This window comes from Pelophylax lessonae (assembly GCF_965119305.1).
Source record: "Pelophylax lessonae genome assembly, chromosome: 6".
Lineage (NCBI taxonomy): Eukaryota > Metazoa > Chordata > Amphibia > Anura > Ranidae > Pelophylax > Pelophylax lessonae.
This window is the reverse complement of record NC_138773.1, coordinates 33,605,551-33,621,365: the sequence shown is the minus strand read 5'-3', so window position 1 is coordinate 33,621,365 and position 15,815 is coordinate 33,605,551. Positions and strand designations below refer to the sequence as shown.

General features: G+C 44.5%; 1 protein-coding gene across 2 annotated transcripts; it reads left to right on the top strand.

The window, feature by feature from the left end:
- Positions 1-217: 217 nt before the first annotated feature.
- Positions 218-15,636, top strand: MAZ (MYC associated zinc finger protein; the record flags this gene model as incomplete). 2 transcript variants are annotated; one of them, XM_082261158.1, is made up of 5 exons in its annotated part: positions 218-441; positions 5,947-6,710; positions 7,242-7,305; positions 8,524-8,695; positions 15,333-15,636. In XM_082261158.1, the coding sequence occupies exons 1-5, from the start codon at positions 409-411 to the stop codon at positions 15,431-15,433; spliced, it is 1,134 nt and encodes a 377-aa protein (XP_082117284.1). In that variant the 5' UTR covers positions 218-408. The 2 variants fall into 2 exon arrangements, with proteins under 2 accessions (XP_082117284.1, XP_082117283.1); XM_082261157.1 differs by lacking the exon at positions 15,333-15,636 and adding an exon at positions 12,472-12,662.
- Between the last annotated feature and the right edge of the window lie 179 nt (positions 15,637-15,815).

Here is a 15,815-nt window from a genome sequence, read left to right as displayed (position 1 = left end):
GCTCTGCACAAGGAGGGAGGAGGGGGGGAGCACCCAGAGAGCGAGAGAGGGGAGGGGTGCCAGTGATGTCATTGCAGCTCTGATCTCCCTTTATTCAATGCTGTGTGTATTTTTATGGGAATTTTTTTTTTTTTTTTTTTTTAAATCAAGCTCTGGAAAAAAAAAAAAAAAAAAACTAGCCTTTAGGGGGCAGTGATCTGCAAGGGAGAGAGAGAGAGCCATCCAAAGCAGAGCAAGGCGAGGGAGGGAGGGGGAGAGTGCTCAGTTCCAGAGAGGGGGGGAGATCACCGGGACACACACACAAAAAAAAAAAAATATTTGTATATTTTTATATCAAACCCCCCAACAAAAAAAATAGATTTTTTTTTTAACCCACCACCACCACCCACCCCACCCCCCCTCTTCGCCATGGATGCAAACTGGACCAGCTTTATATTCCAGGTAATGGATGTCTTTTGTTGGGAAGTGGGTGGCTTTGGGATGGTGTTTTGCTGTTGTGTTTTTTTGGGATGCATGCGTTACCTCTCCTGCCGGCGACTTGGGGGGGCCCATCAAAAAACGGAGCCCTGAAAATTAGCATCTTCTTCTGTCTGTGAGTATTTTTTTTTTTTTTTTTTGTAGGGAGGGAGGGAGAGCAAAAAGAGGAGATGGTGTTGGGTGTTTAAATCACCACCCCTCCCTCCCATCTTTTTTTCCCTCTCCCTCTTCTTCCCTTTCATAGAAATAGCGAGGCGCCGCGAGGATAATATTCCCTTGCAAAGGGCGGTCTGCGCCGTGTGTCCGCGCTTTAACGCCGGGGAAAACAAATATCGATAGGTCCGTGCCTGCTCGGCTTTATGCAAGGCACTAATAGGATTTCTTGCATGGCCGTCATGGCTCCGTGTGTGCAGCCCTTTGTTTGCAAAAACAGCCGCCGTCTCCTTAAATCGGGCCAGACGGTGTATACTTGTAACTGTAGACATACCGGGGGGTGCTGGAGGGGGGAGGGGGGGGTGAATTTTTAAATTTTCCAATCCCAGGCCTAAAATATACCTTAAACGCTTTTAAACTGCCGCTGTTCTATCTGTCAGGGGGGACGTTGGTGGGAAAAGGGGGCTTTTTTGTTGTGTCCTAGGGGGGAGCACCGGTGGGCAGGAAAAATAGCGGCAAAAAGCAGCACATAAGCGTAGTGTTTGGTGCCCCGGAGATTATTCAGGCTTATACGGAAATCCTAAGCGTTTTTGCATTCAGCAGGGTGACAGGTGAACGGGCCCACCTGTATGCCAGCTCAGAGGTGGGAGCTGGTCTGGTACAGGTGTTACAGCATGTCAACAAAAGGGGGGTGGGGGGGGGTAAAGCCGTGCCAGCTTGGATTTGGGACTCAGTACGACCACCGTGCGCAAAATGTTTTAATTTTGTTTTTAACCTTTTAATTTTGATTGTAACACACCATTAATTTTTGCAATAAGTTTTTGAAGAGGGGCGTAAAGATGTGTCCCTCCTTTGATTTGGTCCTCGGTACGTCATTCGTGCGCAAAATGTTTTGTCATTATTTACCCTTTTTTTTTTTTTTTTTTTTTTTTATTTGATTATAAAATACTTTTTTTTTTTCTGCAAAATGTTAAACTGTTGCAATACGTTTCTTCAAAATAATCACAGTGTGGCCTAATTTGGTCATTATTATGTTTTTTTTTTTTTTGTATTTTATTTTAATTTTATTCTTATTCTTATTCAGGATTTATATAGCCCCAACAGTTTGTGCAGCGCTTTGCAACATGAGGGCAGACAGTACAGCTACAATACAGTTCAATACAGGAGGAATCAGAGGGCCTTACTGGTTAGAGCTTACAATCTAAAATTTCATACAAGTTTTTATTTTATTATCGTTTGTGATTTTTTTTTTTTTTTTTTTTTCTTCCATCATTTACGTTTTGAAGAGGGCGTAAGTCAGCCCCCTCTTTGATTTGGGGTCCAGCATGGTGACTATGCGAAAAATATGTTCAGTTTTGTTGTTGTTTACCCTTTTTGTTAAGTTTTGGAGAGGGTGTAAGCCTGTACCCACTTCGATTTGGGCCCCAGTACAACGACCGTGCGCAAAATGCGTTTAATATTGTCGATATTTAACCCTTTTCTTTTGATTATGAAACTTTTTTTTTTTTTTTTATTTTATTTTTTAATTCTGCAAGATGTTTAACTGTTGCAAAAAGTTTCTCCAAGGCAACCACAATGTGGCCTAGTCTGGAGAGATTAAGAAAATATCATGCGCAAATTGTGCAATTTGAATATATAATAGTTACTGATACATTTTATTTCATGCTAGGTTTAGTTTTTATAATCGATTGTGAACAAAAAATGTTTTTTACATCTTTTTTTGTCATGTCTTTCACTATAACTTTTTTTTCTTGACTCTCTCTTCGTAAGTTTGAGTAGGGCGTAAGGCCCCTTTCACCCTTGTGCGACTGCAAAGTCGCATGACAAGTCGTACCCCATGATTTCCAATGAGCACCGTTCATATCTGTGCGACTTCAAAGTAGTCCCTGCACTACTTTGGTCCAACTTCGATGCGACTTGAGGTTCATAGACCTCAAGATTACACAGGCATTGCTTCAAGTCCAGTCAGTCGTGGGACTTTCAGCTCGCACAAGTGTGAAAGGGGCCTAAAATATTGCTCTTTGATTTGGGCCCTGATACAGAGATAGTATGCCAAATGTATTCAACTTTGTCATTATGTAACCTTTACTGTATTTAGGAAAATTTGTATTTTCTTCAAAATGTTCAACTGTTACTGTAAATTTCTTGAAGGTAACCACAGTATGGCCTGGTCTGGAGATTAAATTAGAAGATATTGAACACATTCTTTGAGAGCCCGTTCACACTGGGGCAGGTGGCCTGACAGGTCGTCGTAGGTCGCCTTCCATAGAGAAGCTGTGGACCCATTCTAATAGGAGCGACACAAGTCGCTCCGACTTAGAAAAAGTGTCCGGAGCTTCTTTGGGGTGACCCGGAGAGACCTGCATAGACTTCAGTGATATAAAGTCCGTGCCGGCCGCTCCGAGGTCGCGGTGCGCTCGCACCGCAACTTCACAGGTCGCCCCGGGAAGTAGCGCCACCCCAGTGTGAACGGGGTCTTACAGTCTATGTCGAATTATTGACAAATTATTATTTAAAAAAACTTGCGCAAAAATCAAATAAAAGACCTGAGTTGCGCAAATTTGAACGGTTCCATTGCTAACGATGGGTCGCGACTTGTCATGCAATTTGGACCTTTCAAATCACATGACAAATCGCACCGGTGTGAATGGGACTAAACCCTTTTTCTTTTAATTTAACACTTATTGGAATAGCTGCACATTTTGCCGAATAATTGTTTAATTCAAAGGAAAAGGGTAAATAATGACGATATTCAACACATTTTGCACCACCAGTCAATCTATCAGGGGAACCCTCACCAAACATATAACTTAAAGCGGAAGTAAACTCATCAAATGAAGAGGAGCTCCAGTCCCCCCACCAAAAAATTTAATCCGAATAATGTAGCTGCTTAAAACATACATAATTGCAGTGCAATCAATATGAACAAATAGGATAATCAGTTTAAGATAGTGAAGCCCAAAAGTCCCTTGTATTAAGGAGAGAATCAACAGACGTGTGAGGTATAAGATCCAGAGATCCACTTCAGGTGATAAGCCTCCACCCTGAGTAAAAATATTGTGCTCACCTCAAGATCAGACCCCTGTGTTAGCAGAAGGTCTAATAACCTTTGACTTTGGGATCAGTCATAACAAGAGAGCCGCAGGGTCCCAGCCAATGGTCAGGTATCATAGACTCCCACACGGCGACCTCTGCGCATGGCGTACGGCATGATGGCACACTACGGAATCCAAGACACCACCGGGCTTCCCGAGAAGAAAAGGCCTGACTTTTAATATTAGGACTGACTTTTAATATTAGGACACTAACCTATTCAGGGATCGCGTGATGTCTGCACCCCAGCCGACTTTTCAATTGGCGCTTGGGTGCTGCCCCTGCAATCCCAACTAAGGGAAACCGGCAGTGAAACCTTTACAGCCTGTTCCCTGCTGCGCTTTCTGATTGGCCTGGCAGCGGTGGAAGGAGGAGGGGGGCTGAACGGTCAAAAACAGGTACCCACTCCCCCCAAAAAGGTGCTAAATGTGGCAGTGGAGGGGGGGGCGGAAGCAAACTAGCGCAGCTTCTCCTCTTGGGTGGAGCTCCGTTTTTAAGTTTATTAAAAAAACAGTTGGAATGCAACTGTCACATTGGTTATGCTCACAACTAAATTGTGAAACCATCCAAAGGCTGGTGTCATAACTGATCATATGTGCAGCATCGTGGTAGTTAAAGCGGAGTGCCACCCAAAATTGGAACTTCCGTTTTAGGTAGTAATAACCCCCTCGCATGCCACATTTTGCATGTCATTTTTTTGGGGGGGAGCGGGTACCTAGTTTTGACAGGTACCCGCTCCCACTTCTGCTCGGAGCGCTGCGGCGCCCTGAACAGAAGTTCTCCTTTCCCTCTCCCTCCCTGCAATCTTCTGGGACATGTCAGAGGTCCCAGAAGATTGCCGGCCAATCAAGATGCGCAGCGCAACTCGCGCATGCGCAGTGCGTACCCGGCTGTGAGGCAGCAAACTGTCACAGCCGGGTGCCCACACCAGTGATGCCGCCGAGACCAGAGGGAGAGGATCGAGGCTTCGGGCGGCCGCATGGCTGGACCGTGGGACAGGTGAGTGTGTGCTTTATTAAAAGTCAGCAGCTACACTTTTTGTAGCTGCTGACTTTTAAAAAACACAGAAAATGCTGGAACTCCGCTTTAAAGATTAAACAGAGGCCAAGATGGCTGCTTCCTTGGCTGAAAATGATAGGAGGGTTTACTCCCACTTTTTTATTTTTTTTTTTTTAACATTTGGGTATAAAAATGAGCATGGGGTTTTTTTTTTTAATCTTTGAACTAGGCCATACTGGTTACCTTAAGAAAACTTATTGCAACAGTTGAACATTTTGGAAAAATGTAAAAATAACCTCGCCATTAAAAAAAAAAAAAGTGTGGCTTAGTCTGGCAATTTCAGTTAAGAAATAATCACAAATTGTACAAAATTAATAATATATTACCACTTTACCAGTAAACATTTTATTTTGCTTTCATGCACTTTTTTCATATTCTTTTCTAATTGGCTGTAAAACACAAGTGGGTTTTTTTTTTTTCTTCTGCAATAGAGTAAATAAGTTCAAACAGTCATAATCTTCTGCCTGGACTGGTTGAGCGAATTCAGTTGTTTCGACTGGTTTTACAACATTAAAGACCTAATTCTCAGCATTTTGTTTTTCAAGATTTTAAAATCTCTGTATCTGCAAAAACTTTCACAATGCCCACCTAAACATTTTGGCTTTACATGCACAGGTTTTGTCAAGGTAGACATGTATTAATGTGGAGGTTCATTTAGGTGGTAAGAGATTTTCTTGTGCACAGAGAACTCCCTGTTGGTTATCCCAGCGCAGCCTTTCCTCAGCCTTAAATGGCTGTATACTGGGAGACCTAGATTATTTTGGGCTATAAACACATTTGTACACATTTCCAAATGCTATTATTCAAACTTTTGGATTGCATAAGGGGTTTACTTGCCATTTTAAAGGGTTTTAGTAGTGTGCCTCCCTAGCTGAAACAAGACTAGGCCTTCACCTGGCTTTATAGTATTTTTGGGGCACTATACAACTGGTCAATCGAAGTGCGCTTTAGGCATTTTATATATCACCAGCACATTACGGGGTAGCATTGGACCATTCATATCAGTCCCTGCACCCAAATTAGCTTAGATTTCCTATCCGCACAGCCATACACAGAGCTAGTCCCATAGCTTTCAAACATCTCTGCCCTTGGCTCTTTCAGGTAAGAAGACATCCATAAAGAAACTTTACAAGGTCTTTTAAGATTTTTTTTTTTTTTTTGCAGACCCCTCCGCCACCCCCTGCCGAACCTCTGCAGGTCGAACTTTTGCCGGTTTTAGCTACTGTAACTGCGCCGCCAGATGGATCCCTCAATTCCCAGACAATGGTGCACACCATGGCACCCCAACACCCTTCCACAGTGGACACAGCAGCCCTCAAGCAGGTGGTGCCAGGTCTGTCCATTCCCCAGCAAATGGCACCAACACCCGTCACGTCACAACCCTCTCCTGTCACTACCACCACTGCCCTTCCCCTGCACCCTATCATGGAGCTGCCCAAGAAGTCCAAGAGTCGAGGCCCATACATCTGTTCTTTGTGCTCGAAAGAGTTCAAAAATGGCTACAACCTCAGAAGGCATGAAGCAATCCATACGGGCACCAAACCTGCCCGAGCACAGCCAGCCACAGTTAAAATGCCCACAATGGTGCCGCTCAGTTTGCTCAGTGTTGCCGGCACGCTTGGAAGTGGTACAGAAACCCTGGAGGTGCCCACCTCTCCTTCCACGCTCCCCCTTTCAGTGCCCGGGCCAGCCCCCACGGCCAAGAAGGTGCGCAAGAACCACGCCTGCGAGATGTGCGGCAAAGCCTTCAGAGATGTCTACCACCTGAACCGCCACAAGTTGTCGCACTCTGACGAGAAGCCCTACTCCTGCCACGTGTGTCAGCAACGCTTCAAGCGCAAGGACCGGATGACGTATCACGTGCGTTCCCATGATGGCACGGTGCACAAGCCCTACATCTGCAGCCACTGTGGAAAAGGATTCTCGCGGTAAGGAGGACAAATGGTGGGGCTGGGAGACCAGAGGATCTCCTGCAGTGGCTGTTGTAGAAGCACAGTAGCAGATCCACAGTACTGAGTTTTCATAGGAGCTCTTCTACTCTCGCTAGGAGAGGAACTTAAAAGCATTATTAATATTTAGCAATTTTGAGCAGCTTCTTCTTTCATAACAATATAAGTAGACCACAGCTTTCGGGTTTTAAAGACCAAGGGTAAGAGGAGGTTGGATTAGCTTTACACAGCGAAGGACAAGATTCTAAAATATTAATTGTACTTGATAATGAGAGCAGGTTGGTAGTAATGATCAAGAAACAAGCATACTGTGAAAATGAATGTTCTCAAAACAAAAAAACATTTGGCAGTAGAGTAATATAGTCCTATATTATTAGTAACTGCAATTCAAATGTTACGAATGTACCCTATAGTCTTTTCATACTTAATGCATTCTCTCCACTGCATATATGCCTGATTAAATATATTTTGATTTCTTTTTTTGTATTTTGTTTTTATTTGTAATTTTAGTCCTGATCATCTGAACAGTCACGTCAGACAAGTTCATTCTACAGAGCGTCCATTTAAATGCCAGGTACTTTCTATACTGCCTTCTTATCTTGCATGTACTAAAATAATAATTGTATGGTTTAAACATGGCAGCTTCTGTAATATATCCAGCTAATATAACTGGGATCTAGAGCCCTGTCAATTGAGATTTTCTTTTGTTCATTTTAAAGCAATCCTGTGGCCAGGCTTTTGAGGTTTGAGTATATTTACATACCAGTAAATTAGGCTTTAAAACTATCCTTTGTAGCTGCCGGAATTGTGGACCAATTCATTCTCAAAAGTTCACAGCAAATGCTGTGAGTTCAGCCCTGTAGAGCAGTTCATCTTCAAGTTCACAGCAGAAAGCACTGAAGCCATTCACTCAGCAGCTCAGTTCACCCTGCTCCCAGCTGTAGCTCAGCAGCGTTCCAGCATTCTCATCTTTTTTATATCCTATAGACCCAAAGCAGGAGCTCTGGGATAGGGAAGCAGAATAAGCTGAACTACTGAGTGAATGACTTCATCCTCCAGTTCACAGCAGAAAGCATTGAAGCCATTCACTCAGCAGCTCAATTCACCTTGCTCCCAGCTGTAGCTCAGCAACGTTCCATCATTCTCATCTTTATATTATATAGACACAAAGCAGGAGCTCTGGGTTAGGAAAGCGGAATAAGCTGAACTACTGAGTGAATGATTTCATCCTCCAGTTCACAGCAGAAAGCACTGAAGTAATTTACTTAGTAGTTCAGCTTGTTCTGCTTCCCTATCCCAGAGCTCCTGCTTTGTGTCTATGTGAAACATGAGAATGCTGGAAGGCGCCTGAGCTACAGCTGTGAGTGGGGAGCAAGGTGAACTGAGCTGCTGAGTGAATGGCTTCAGTGCTTTCTGATGTGACCCTGAGGATGAACTGCTCTACAGTGCTGGCAGCTAAAGAGGTCAGTGAGAACTTACTTTAAAGCATGTACTACTTGTTAATGTGAAAATATCTAACTGTCCATGGGCGCAGGTTCACTTTCAGCCTTGCAGGTCTGTCTGTTCTAGAGCTCTCTGGTCTGCGCATCAGATAAGGCATCTCTGGCTTTCACATGCATGTGTGAGCTTCCTAAGACTTGTGAACATGTTTGAGTAATGGTCGATGCAAGGCATTCTGTGAAAGTCCACTTACAGGAACAGTGTGTTGTTGGGGGTGGGATTCTGTGCCAGCTGTCGCCACAAGCTTTCCAGCAGTACTTTTCTTCTGAAGCAAATGTCTAACTGTCAACAGACCTGTGAAGCTGCCTTCGCTACAAAGGACCGTCTGAGAGCGCACATGGTGCGACATGAGGAGAAGGTCCCCTGTCACGTGTGTGGGAAGCTCCTTAGCGCTGCTTACATCACGGACCACATGAAGGTTCACAACCAGGGTCCAAACCACGTGTGTGAGCTGTGCAACAAAGGTAAGCCTGCAAAGGGGTTTTTATGTGCCTTCATATCGCAATCCCCCCCCATGACACCAAGACACTCCCTATGACTCTTAAGTGGGTGTATCCCAATGTCCAGCGATGCTCATCTCGGCTAAGTTTGAAGAACTTGCTTCAATGGGTTGGGTGGTCTTTATTTGGAAGCCCATTGGCTTCGTAAATTTAGTGTTCATGTGGTCCGTAGGTTTGGGCAGTAGGAAAACTCCCAAGATCGCAAGGGTTCTGGACAGGTGGAAGTGTAGTGATTGACTGACTTTACACTTGACTCTATACCCTCAAGTTAAGATCTTCAACTGCATGGTTTGTTGTCCACCCTCTGGCCATCGTTCTGAAGACAGTCAGGATTATTTGTTGACCCTATGGATCCCCTGTGGGCATTTCTTTAACAACCAGCTGTCTTCAGTGTGGTGAGCAAAGGGAAGAAAGACCTCAACTTTGAAGATCTGTAAATTGAAGGGCCAGAGGACCACCAATCCAGAAATGTTGTGATCTTCAAGCCAAGGTTTCCATTGGCGGGTTTGTAGAATTGTACACTATAAAGCTGCTGATGTAGAAATATATAGTTCTAAATCCCATTTTAAAAAAAAAAAAAAAAAAATGGCCAGACTTTTGTCAGGAAGCTTTGAAATTCTGTGTAACAGGGCCTGAAGGTAATCTTTTTTTAGGCCTAAATCCCTGGACACCAAAATATTAAACAAAAAGCTGGTATTCTTTAGGCTAGGCTTGTTAGTCAAATAGTTTTTAATTTGGCTGAGAGTAAAAACTTTGTGGAATGATGTAAAGCTATGCTCCTAAAGGGTGGAGTTTAACAGTACTATGTAAATGACAAAACTTTGTGGGATGAACTTGGTAGCTAAGCTTCTCGGGGGTGGAGTTAAGGTGGCAGTATGTAAATCACAGGCCAGCAAGCTTGAGAATGGTATATTTTGATGACCTATTCCTGCCTTTTACAAATTGTCACTATCCCTTTTTAGCTATGCATGGCTTTACTTATAAGCTCTGCTAAGGAAACATACTGACTCTAATATCCTTTTCTATTAGTGCAGCGAAAGGAATGTTTGTTAACAGACTGTCTATAGTGTGATTTCTATATGTGGATTTGTAAAGCCTAAGAATAAAGTTTTTTTTTTTTAAGAATTTTTTTTATTTTTTTTGTGTTCGGGGCTATACTGTGCTCTTTAGTCCTCCTTTAAAGTTAAATTCAACTAATTTAGAAATGGGATTTTTGGTGATAGGCTACTTAGGGGTTCGGAGTTATATCTATTAAGCATATAGTAGGACCAGGAAACATGAGGCTTTAAAGGTAAACTCCAGGCAAATGGCCATATGCACACTTAAGAGTTGTAAAGGCAGAAGGCTTCTTTATAGCTTTATGCATTAAGATAAAAACCTTCTGTGTGCAGCAGCCCCCCTCAGTCCCCCTAATACTTACCTGATGTCCATGAGTGTCTCAGCCATTGGAGATTCTCCCTCCCTGATTGGCTGAGGCGCAGCAGCTCTATTGATTGCCGCTGCTGTCTGTCAGCTAGCCAATCAGCGGAGTGAGGGGGTGAATAGATCCATAGGGGTGTGACTTGGCCCAGGTGCCCCCATGGCAAGCTGCTTGCTATGGGGGCACTCAATGGGAAGAGGGACCCAAGAAGAGGAGGATCTGGGCCACTTTGTGCAAAACCAACTGCACAGAGGAGGTAAGTTTGTTTTTTTTTTTTTTTTTTTTTTTTTAGGAAAAAAAAAACCGAGACTTTACAATCACTTTAAAAATACATGTAGCGTTTTTTTTATAGGGCAAAATTTGTGTAACTCCTGTTCAGCCATTCATGTGGTTTCCACACTCTTGCCACAGTACATAGCCTGTTAGTAGCCAACATTATCCTTTTTTGTGGTAGCAATGCTGCTCCTTCTAATACCTGCCCGCCCATTGAACAAAATATGCATCAACAGTGGGCGGCCTCAAGTGCGGCCCTTGACAGTGTTAGAGATAGCAGACCCGGCCAACAGCGACAACAGAATATAATCAAAGGCAGGAGGCGGCCAGAGACTGCGGACAGGAGGCGGCCAGAGACTGCGGACAGGAGGCGGCCAGAGACTGCGGACAGGAGGCGGCCAGAGACTGCGGACAGGAGGCGGCCAGAGACTGCGGACAGGAGGCGGCCAGAGACTGCGGACAGGAGGCGGCCAGAGACTGCAGGCAGGAGGCGGCCAGAGACTGCGGGCAGGAGGTGGGAGGCGCAAGGTTCCCTCTCTAAGTTTTACCCTATAAACACCCTTTCCCCCTCCCTCCAGTTGTATGTAACCTGGTAAATAGGCTGGTATCACTGTGCAGTATGATAGATTCTAATTAGCTCACCGGAAGCTCCTCTTCTCTATTTCTTAAGTGCAGGAAAATATTTGCCTGGAGATTTACTTTAAATGTTTTAAGCTAATAATACTGAAATCCCTGTGCTAAACACAGTAAGGTAATTACAAATAAATCCTTTTAGCTTTGGCTGTGCGGGGCTTACCTGAGCAATTCTGTTGGGAATACACAATGGTCTCTTCTGGAGTCTTTATGCCTCTCTGCTCATCCCTTATCTACCAGTCTTTGTATGGCCTCTGCCAGCTCTTCCCAATAGGATTCCAGGCTGCCACACCTCTGTTGGTGTCTCACTTCTTCTGCTGCATTCTCAATAATCAAATTTAAAAGAAAAAATCCAGCAGTCCGAGTGAGACCCTTTTTATATAATTATTCCAGGTGAGCAGAGAACTCATGGGGCCAGGGGATGAGCTTTCCATCCTTCAGTGAAGCAATGCACAGCCCAAAGAATCTCAGGGTAGACATTTGTCCATGCAGGGTTCAGAGGGGCAGCTCCACCCTAAACTGATGTTATCTGTGATCAATAGTAGTCATGTGCTGGCTCCTGATGTCTCCTGGAGATTCCTGTGACGAGAGAGCTGTGCTGGAATTCTGCCAGTGATGGTGTCACTCTCCCCCCCCCTAATGGATTCTCCACAATGTAAATAATTGAGTGTGGAGTGCAGTGGCGGGGGGAGTGACATCATAGGGAGCAGAGAACCGAACCACCGGCAGAAAATGTCACCATTGGAGTCTCCGATAGATATCAGAAGTGAGCGACACAGTTCTCTGGCACCAACCTATACATGAAAGGTTATGGAGAGTTTACCTTTTTTTAATTTTAAAGTCTTATTTTTAAAGAGGAACTCCAGCTATATAAACGTAGGAGATGGATAGAAGAGAGCTTTTATTTATTTATATATATATATATATATATATATGTGTGTGTGTGTGTGTATGGGAGAGAGCTTCTCTAACAATCCTATAACTGGACAGTTAAAGAAGCAGCAGACCGATGAGCTCATCTCTCCGTCACTCTGCTCTGACCTCAACTCCTATCAGCATCCCCCTTCTTAGTACTGCAGCACAAATGATTGGCTCCTTGTGCTGCCTCTACCTCTCGCAGCCTGAGCTCTGCTGTACTGGGGCTGCAAGAGGCTGATACAAAGTCTCACACAATACATTTTATTACATTTTATTAATGATTACAGAGCTGCATCTTTCTTTTTTTTTTTTTTTTTTTTTAATGCCTGGAGTTCAGCTTTAATGTTTCCTGGTTATTAGAGGAGGTAGCTGGTATGGGTGGTTTGATTATTTTTTTTTTTTTTGGGGGGCGGGGGGGTTGGATGACAGATTCTTAGTAGAGAGCAATGCCTGTGGCCCGGCCTTAAAGCGGCGTGTGCTTCTCCCCCCCGTGCAGGTTTTGCCACGGCCGCCTACTTGCGGGTCCACTCGGTGAAGCACCACGGTCTGGTGTGCCCACGGGCAGACAGCTTCCTCTGCAAGTTGTGCAGCGTACACTGCAAAACTCTGGCTCAGCTGAGCGGCCACATGCACACACATGCCATGGCGGGGGCCACGGGCCTTGCTGAGGGGCCCACACTGCAGTGACCACGGCTAAGGCAAGAGCGTAGTTACCTTTCCATCCCCTTCCTCCCTTTCCCCTCCCCTTCTCCTCTTCCTCCTCCTTCCTTGGGGCTGTATGCATTGTGGGTAGCTGGAGCTGTCCTGAGCATTGCTGGGTCTTGGGGTATGGTCCATAATCCTCTCCTGTCCTCTTTTCTTGGCACATCTGTCTTGTCATTCATGATCTGTGTCCGGACTCGTCCTGTAATAGGCATGTCGAACTCGCCAGTGGTGTAAAAATGTAGGGGAATTCCCAAAGGGCTACATTATGGCCAGGGAAAAAAAAATGGTGGCACTTTTGGGAATTTGCTAATTCTGTTCTAAATTACATTTAAAAAAACAAAAAAAATAATAATATCTGTACTTTAGATCGCAGTTTAAAGAGAGGATAATCCTGATGAGGTGCAAGAAAGCATTTCCCGCACCGTAGTCCTTTGCACTCTTCGGTTTGACATGCCTGTCATAATAGAATCTCGTTAATCCGTGCTTTGTTTCTGCCTCTCTTGTCTAGCTGCCTGATTTGTCTCTCCATTCTGTGTCTTTGTTCTGCACGATTTTATGCTTTGCAAAATATTTTATTGTTCTGTAGCTTTAAAAGGTGACTCCATATTCAAGTGTACTGTATGTAATGCCAAAACTTTTTTGTCTTCTTCTTTTTTTTTTTTTTTTTTTTTAGTTTTGGATAGAATGTGGAAGGGTTAGATCCGCTGTCTGTGCCCCCAGTGGGGCAATTCATCCCCCTCTAGTTCCTGGTGACAGTTGTCTCGGGTACAGAATGTGATAGGAGATCCCAACGTACTTGAGTTGTCACATAAGGAGAGCGGAGACACCTGTTCTGGTGACAGCGAAAACCGGTCATAGGTGGATCGAATCTCGGCCAATAAAGCAAGGGCTGGCCGAGATTCGAACCGTCTATGGGCAGGCTGGTTGTACCCAAGTAGATCCATCGATTTGACTTGTGTACAACGAACCTGTTCGATTTGTTTACAAATAATTACTCCTGGCGGTTATCAATGCTAGCAGTAATCATTGTGTTGGGCCGGACGGTAAGGCTTCCTGCACCCCTCTGATGGCAGAACACAATAGCATTGCGGGAGGCATTTCTCCATCCGCATTGGCTGTGTTGATGGGGAAATCGGGCGATTTCCTTTCCTTCCACCACATCGAATCATCTTTGGCTTTCCTAAGAGGAAATTATGCCTTGCTATGATGGAATCTGCTTAGTTCCTGTTGTATCTCTAGCACAGAAAGTGAAATTGTTCCCGACAGACACAGGAAAAAACTGATGAGTCTTAGGCAGGCCAAACACGATGTATATTTTTTTTCCTGCAACCACGGGTTGCAGGAAATTCTTATGTTTCCCCCATCAACACAGACAGTGCTGACGGGAATCCCTCTTGCAGAGCAATTGTCTGCTCCCGGTGGGGGTGCAGGGATGGGCTGGGGAAGCCGCCCCAGCTGGGAGAAGACCGTGATTATGGCTAGCGGCTATAGCAACCACTAGCAATGATTGCAAGAGAAGCCGGCAGGCTGGTTGTACATTCAGCCAGCCCATTAATGGTTCGAACCATGTATGGCTGGCCTTCAACAAAAGGGTATTTTCTGATATTTTTCTTTTTTTTTTTTTTATATATTGAATTTTGTTTTATTTTTAGCTGGGGTATGCCTTGAGGCTCTGTTTTATAGTCTATACTACTAAACCAATAAAAAAAAAAGGGGTAACCTACTTATCTTTTGCCTTCCCTGGTCCCCCCCCCATACCTCTGCCCCTTATCAACATTCTAATGTATTTTTTTAAATAAGATGTTTGTCTTTATTACATACATCTTTTTAGACCAAGTGATGTCATCAATGGGTCTCTTGGGAGGAGTTATGACAGATATCAAAAGGCCTTGATAAGTTGATGTCGGTCTCACTGAGCCTGCATGATTGAAAGAACTGAAATCCAATGAATGAAAGGGGTGGGAACAGTAAGGAAAGGGCTAGATCACGCGTGCTCAACCAGTAGCCTTTCAGCTGTTGCGTAACTACAATTCCCGTTGCAAGCATGACTCCCAAAGGCTGAGGTATGATGGGACTTGTAGTTCCGTAACAGGTGGGCCGCCACAGGTTGAGAACCCATGGGTTAGATGATGATGAACATCCTTCAGCCAGGAAATGAGGCGAGTTGTATAACTTGCTGAAGCTTCTAATGTACGTTGTGAGAAGCTTACAGGGAAATCACAGTAAGCACTTTCCAGGAGAGAAGCCTGTACAACTGTGCAAGACTGGATGGTAGGCTAGAGGCCAGATTTAACCATTACCTACTTTTTCCAAAACTAAGAAAATAAGTTTTTTTTTTTTTTTTTTCTTTTATATTAAGTTGGGATCGGTGAAGAGAGTATAGTGTTTGTATGACATGAACTTTAATGTAACTCTGGGACCGGTGTAGCAGTATTTTCCTGGCTTTGGGTCCCAAAAGCTGCTCAGAATGGGAATTTTCAAATAAGGAATTCCCTCTAAAGTGTGTAATTGCCAATGCTACACTCTCTCCTCCTTTTGCTCTAGTAATTCCTCTGTGATACATGGAGCTACCCTTTAAACTCCCCCCCCCCCCCACCCCAATTTGTAAATATGCTCAGTTCTAAAACATGTCTTTTTCCTCCTGTCTTGCAGGGACCTGCCAAGTCTGCCCTCTGTCGGACCCAACAGCTGCCGTGACCGCTGTCCTGCCCAACGCTACTGTCCCTGGTATCTTACCGTCGCAGCCCTGGTGACTGGCTCTTCTGGAGGGGGATACAGACGCTGCAGCCTCTCTCTTCTGATGTGTTTGTGTACAGACTGATGGGGGGTGCGATTGCTCCTCTGATGCACACATAATGTATTATGAAGAGGGGGTGCATGTAACCTCCTCCTGTCGCCTTCAACCTCCCCAGGGAGGAACTAATGAAGGTGACCTGGAAAGACAAAAAAACAAAAAGGGAACACCATCCATACCGACAGCTTGGTATTACCAATACCCTATTGCCCCATATTCACTACTAGACACAAACTGCACAGGGCGGAATTTTATACACTACACCCCCCCTAGGTGGCGGGAAGAGGAGTGCAGCGTTTAATCGGCATGTGGCCCTCACCGTGAAACTTTCCAGTCCCTCT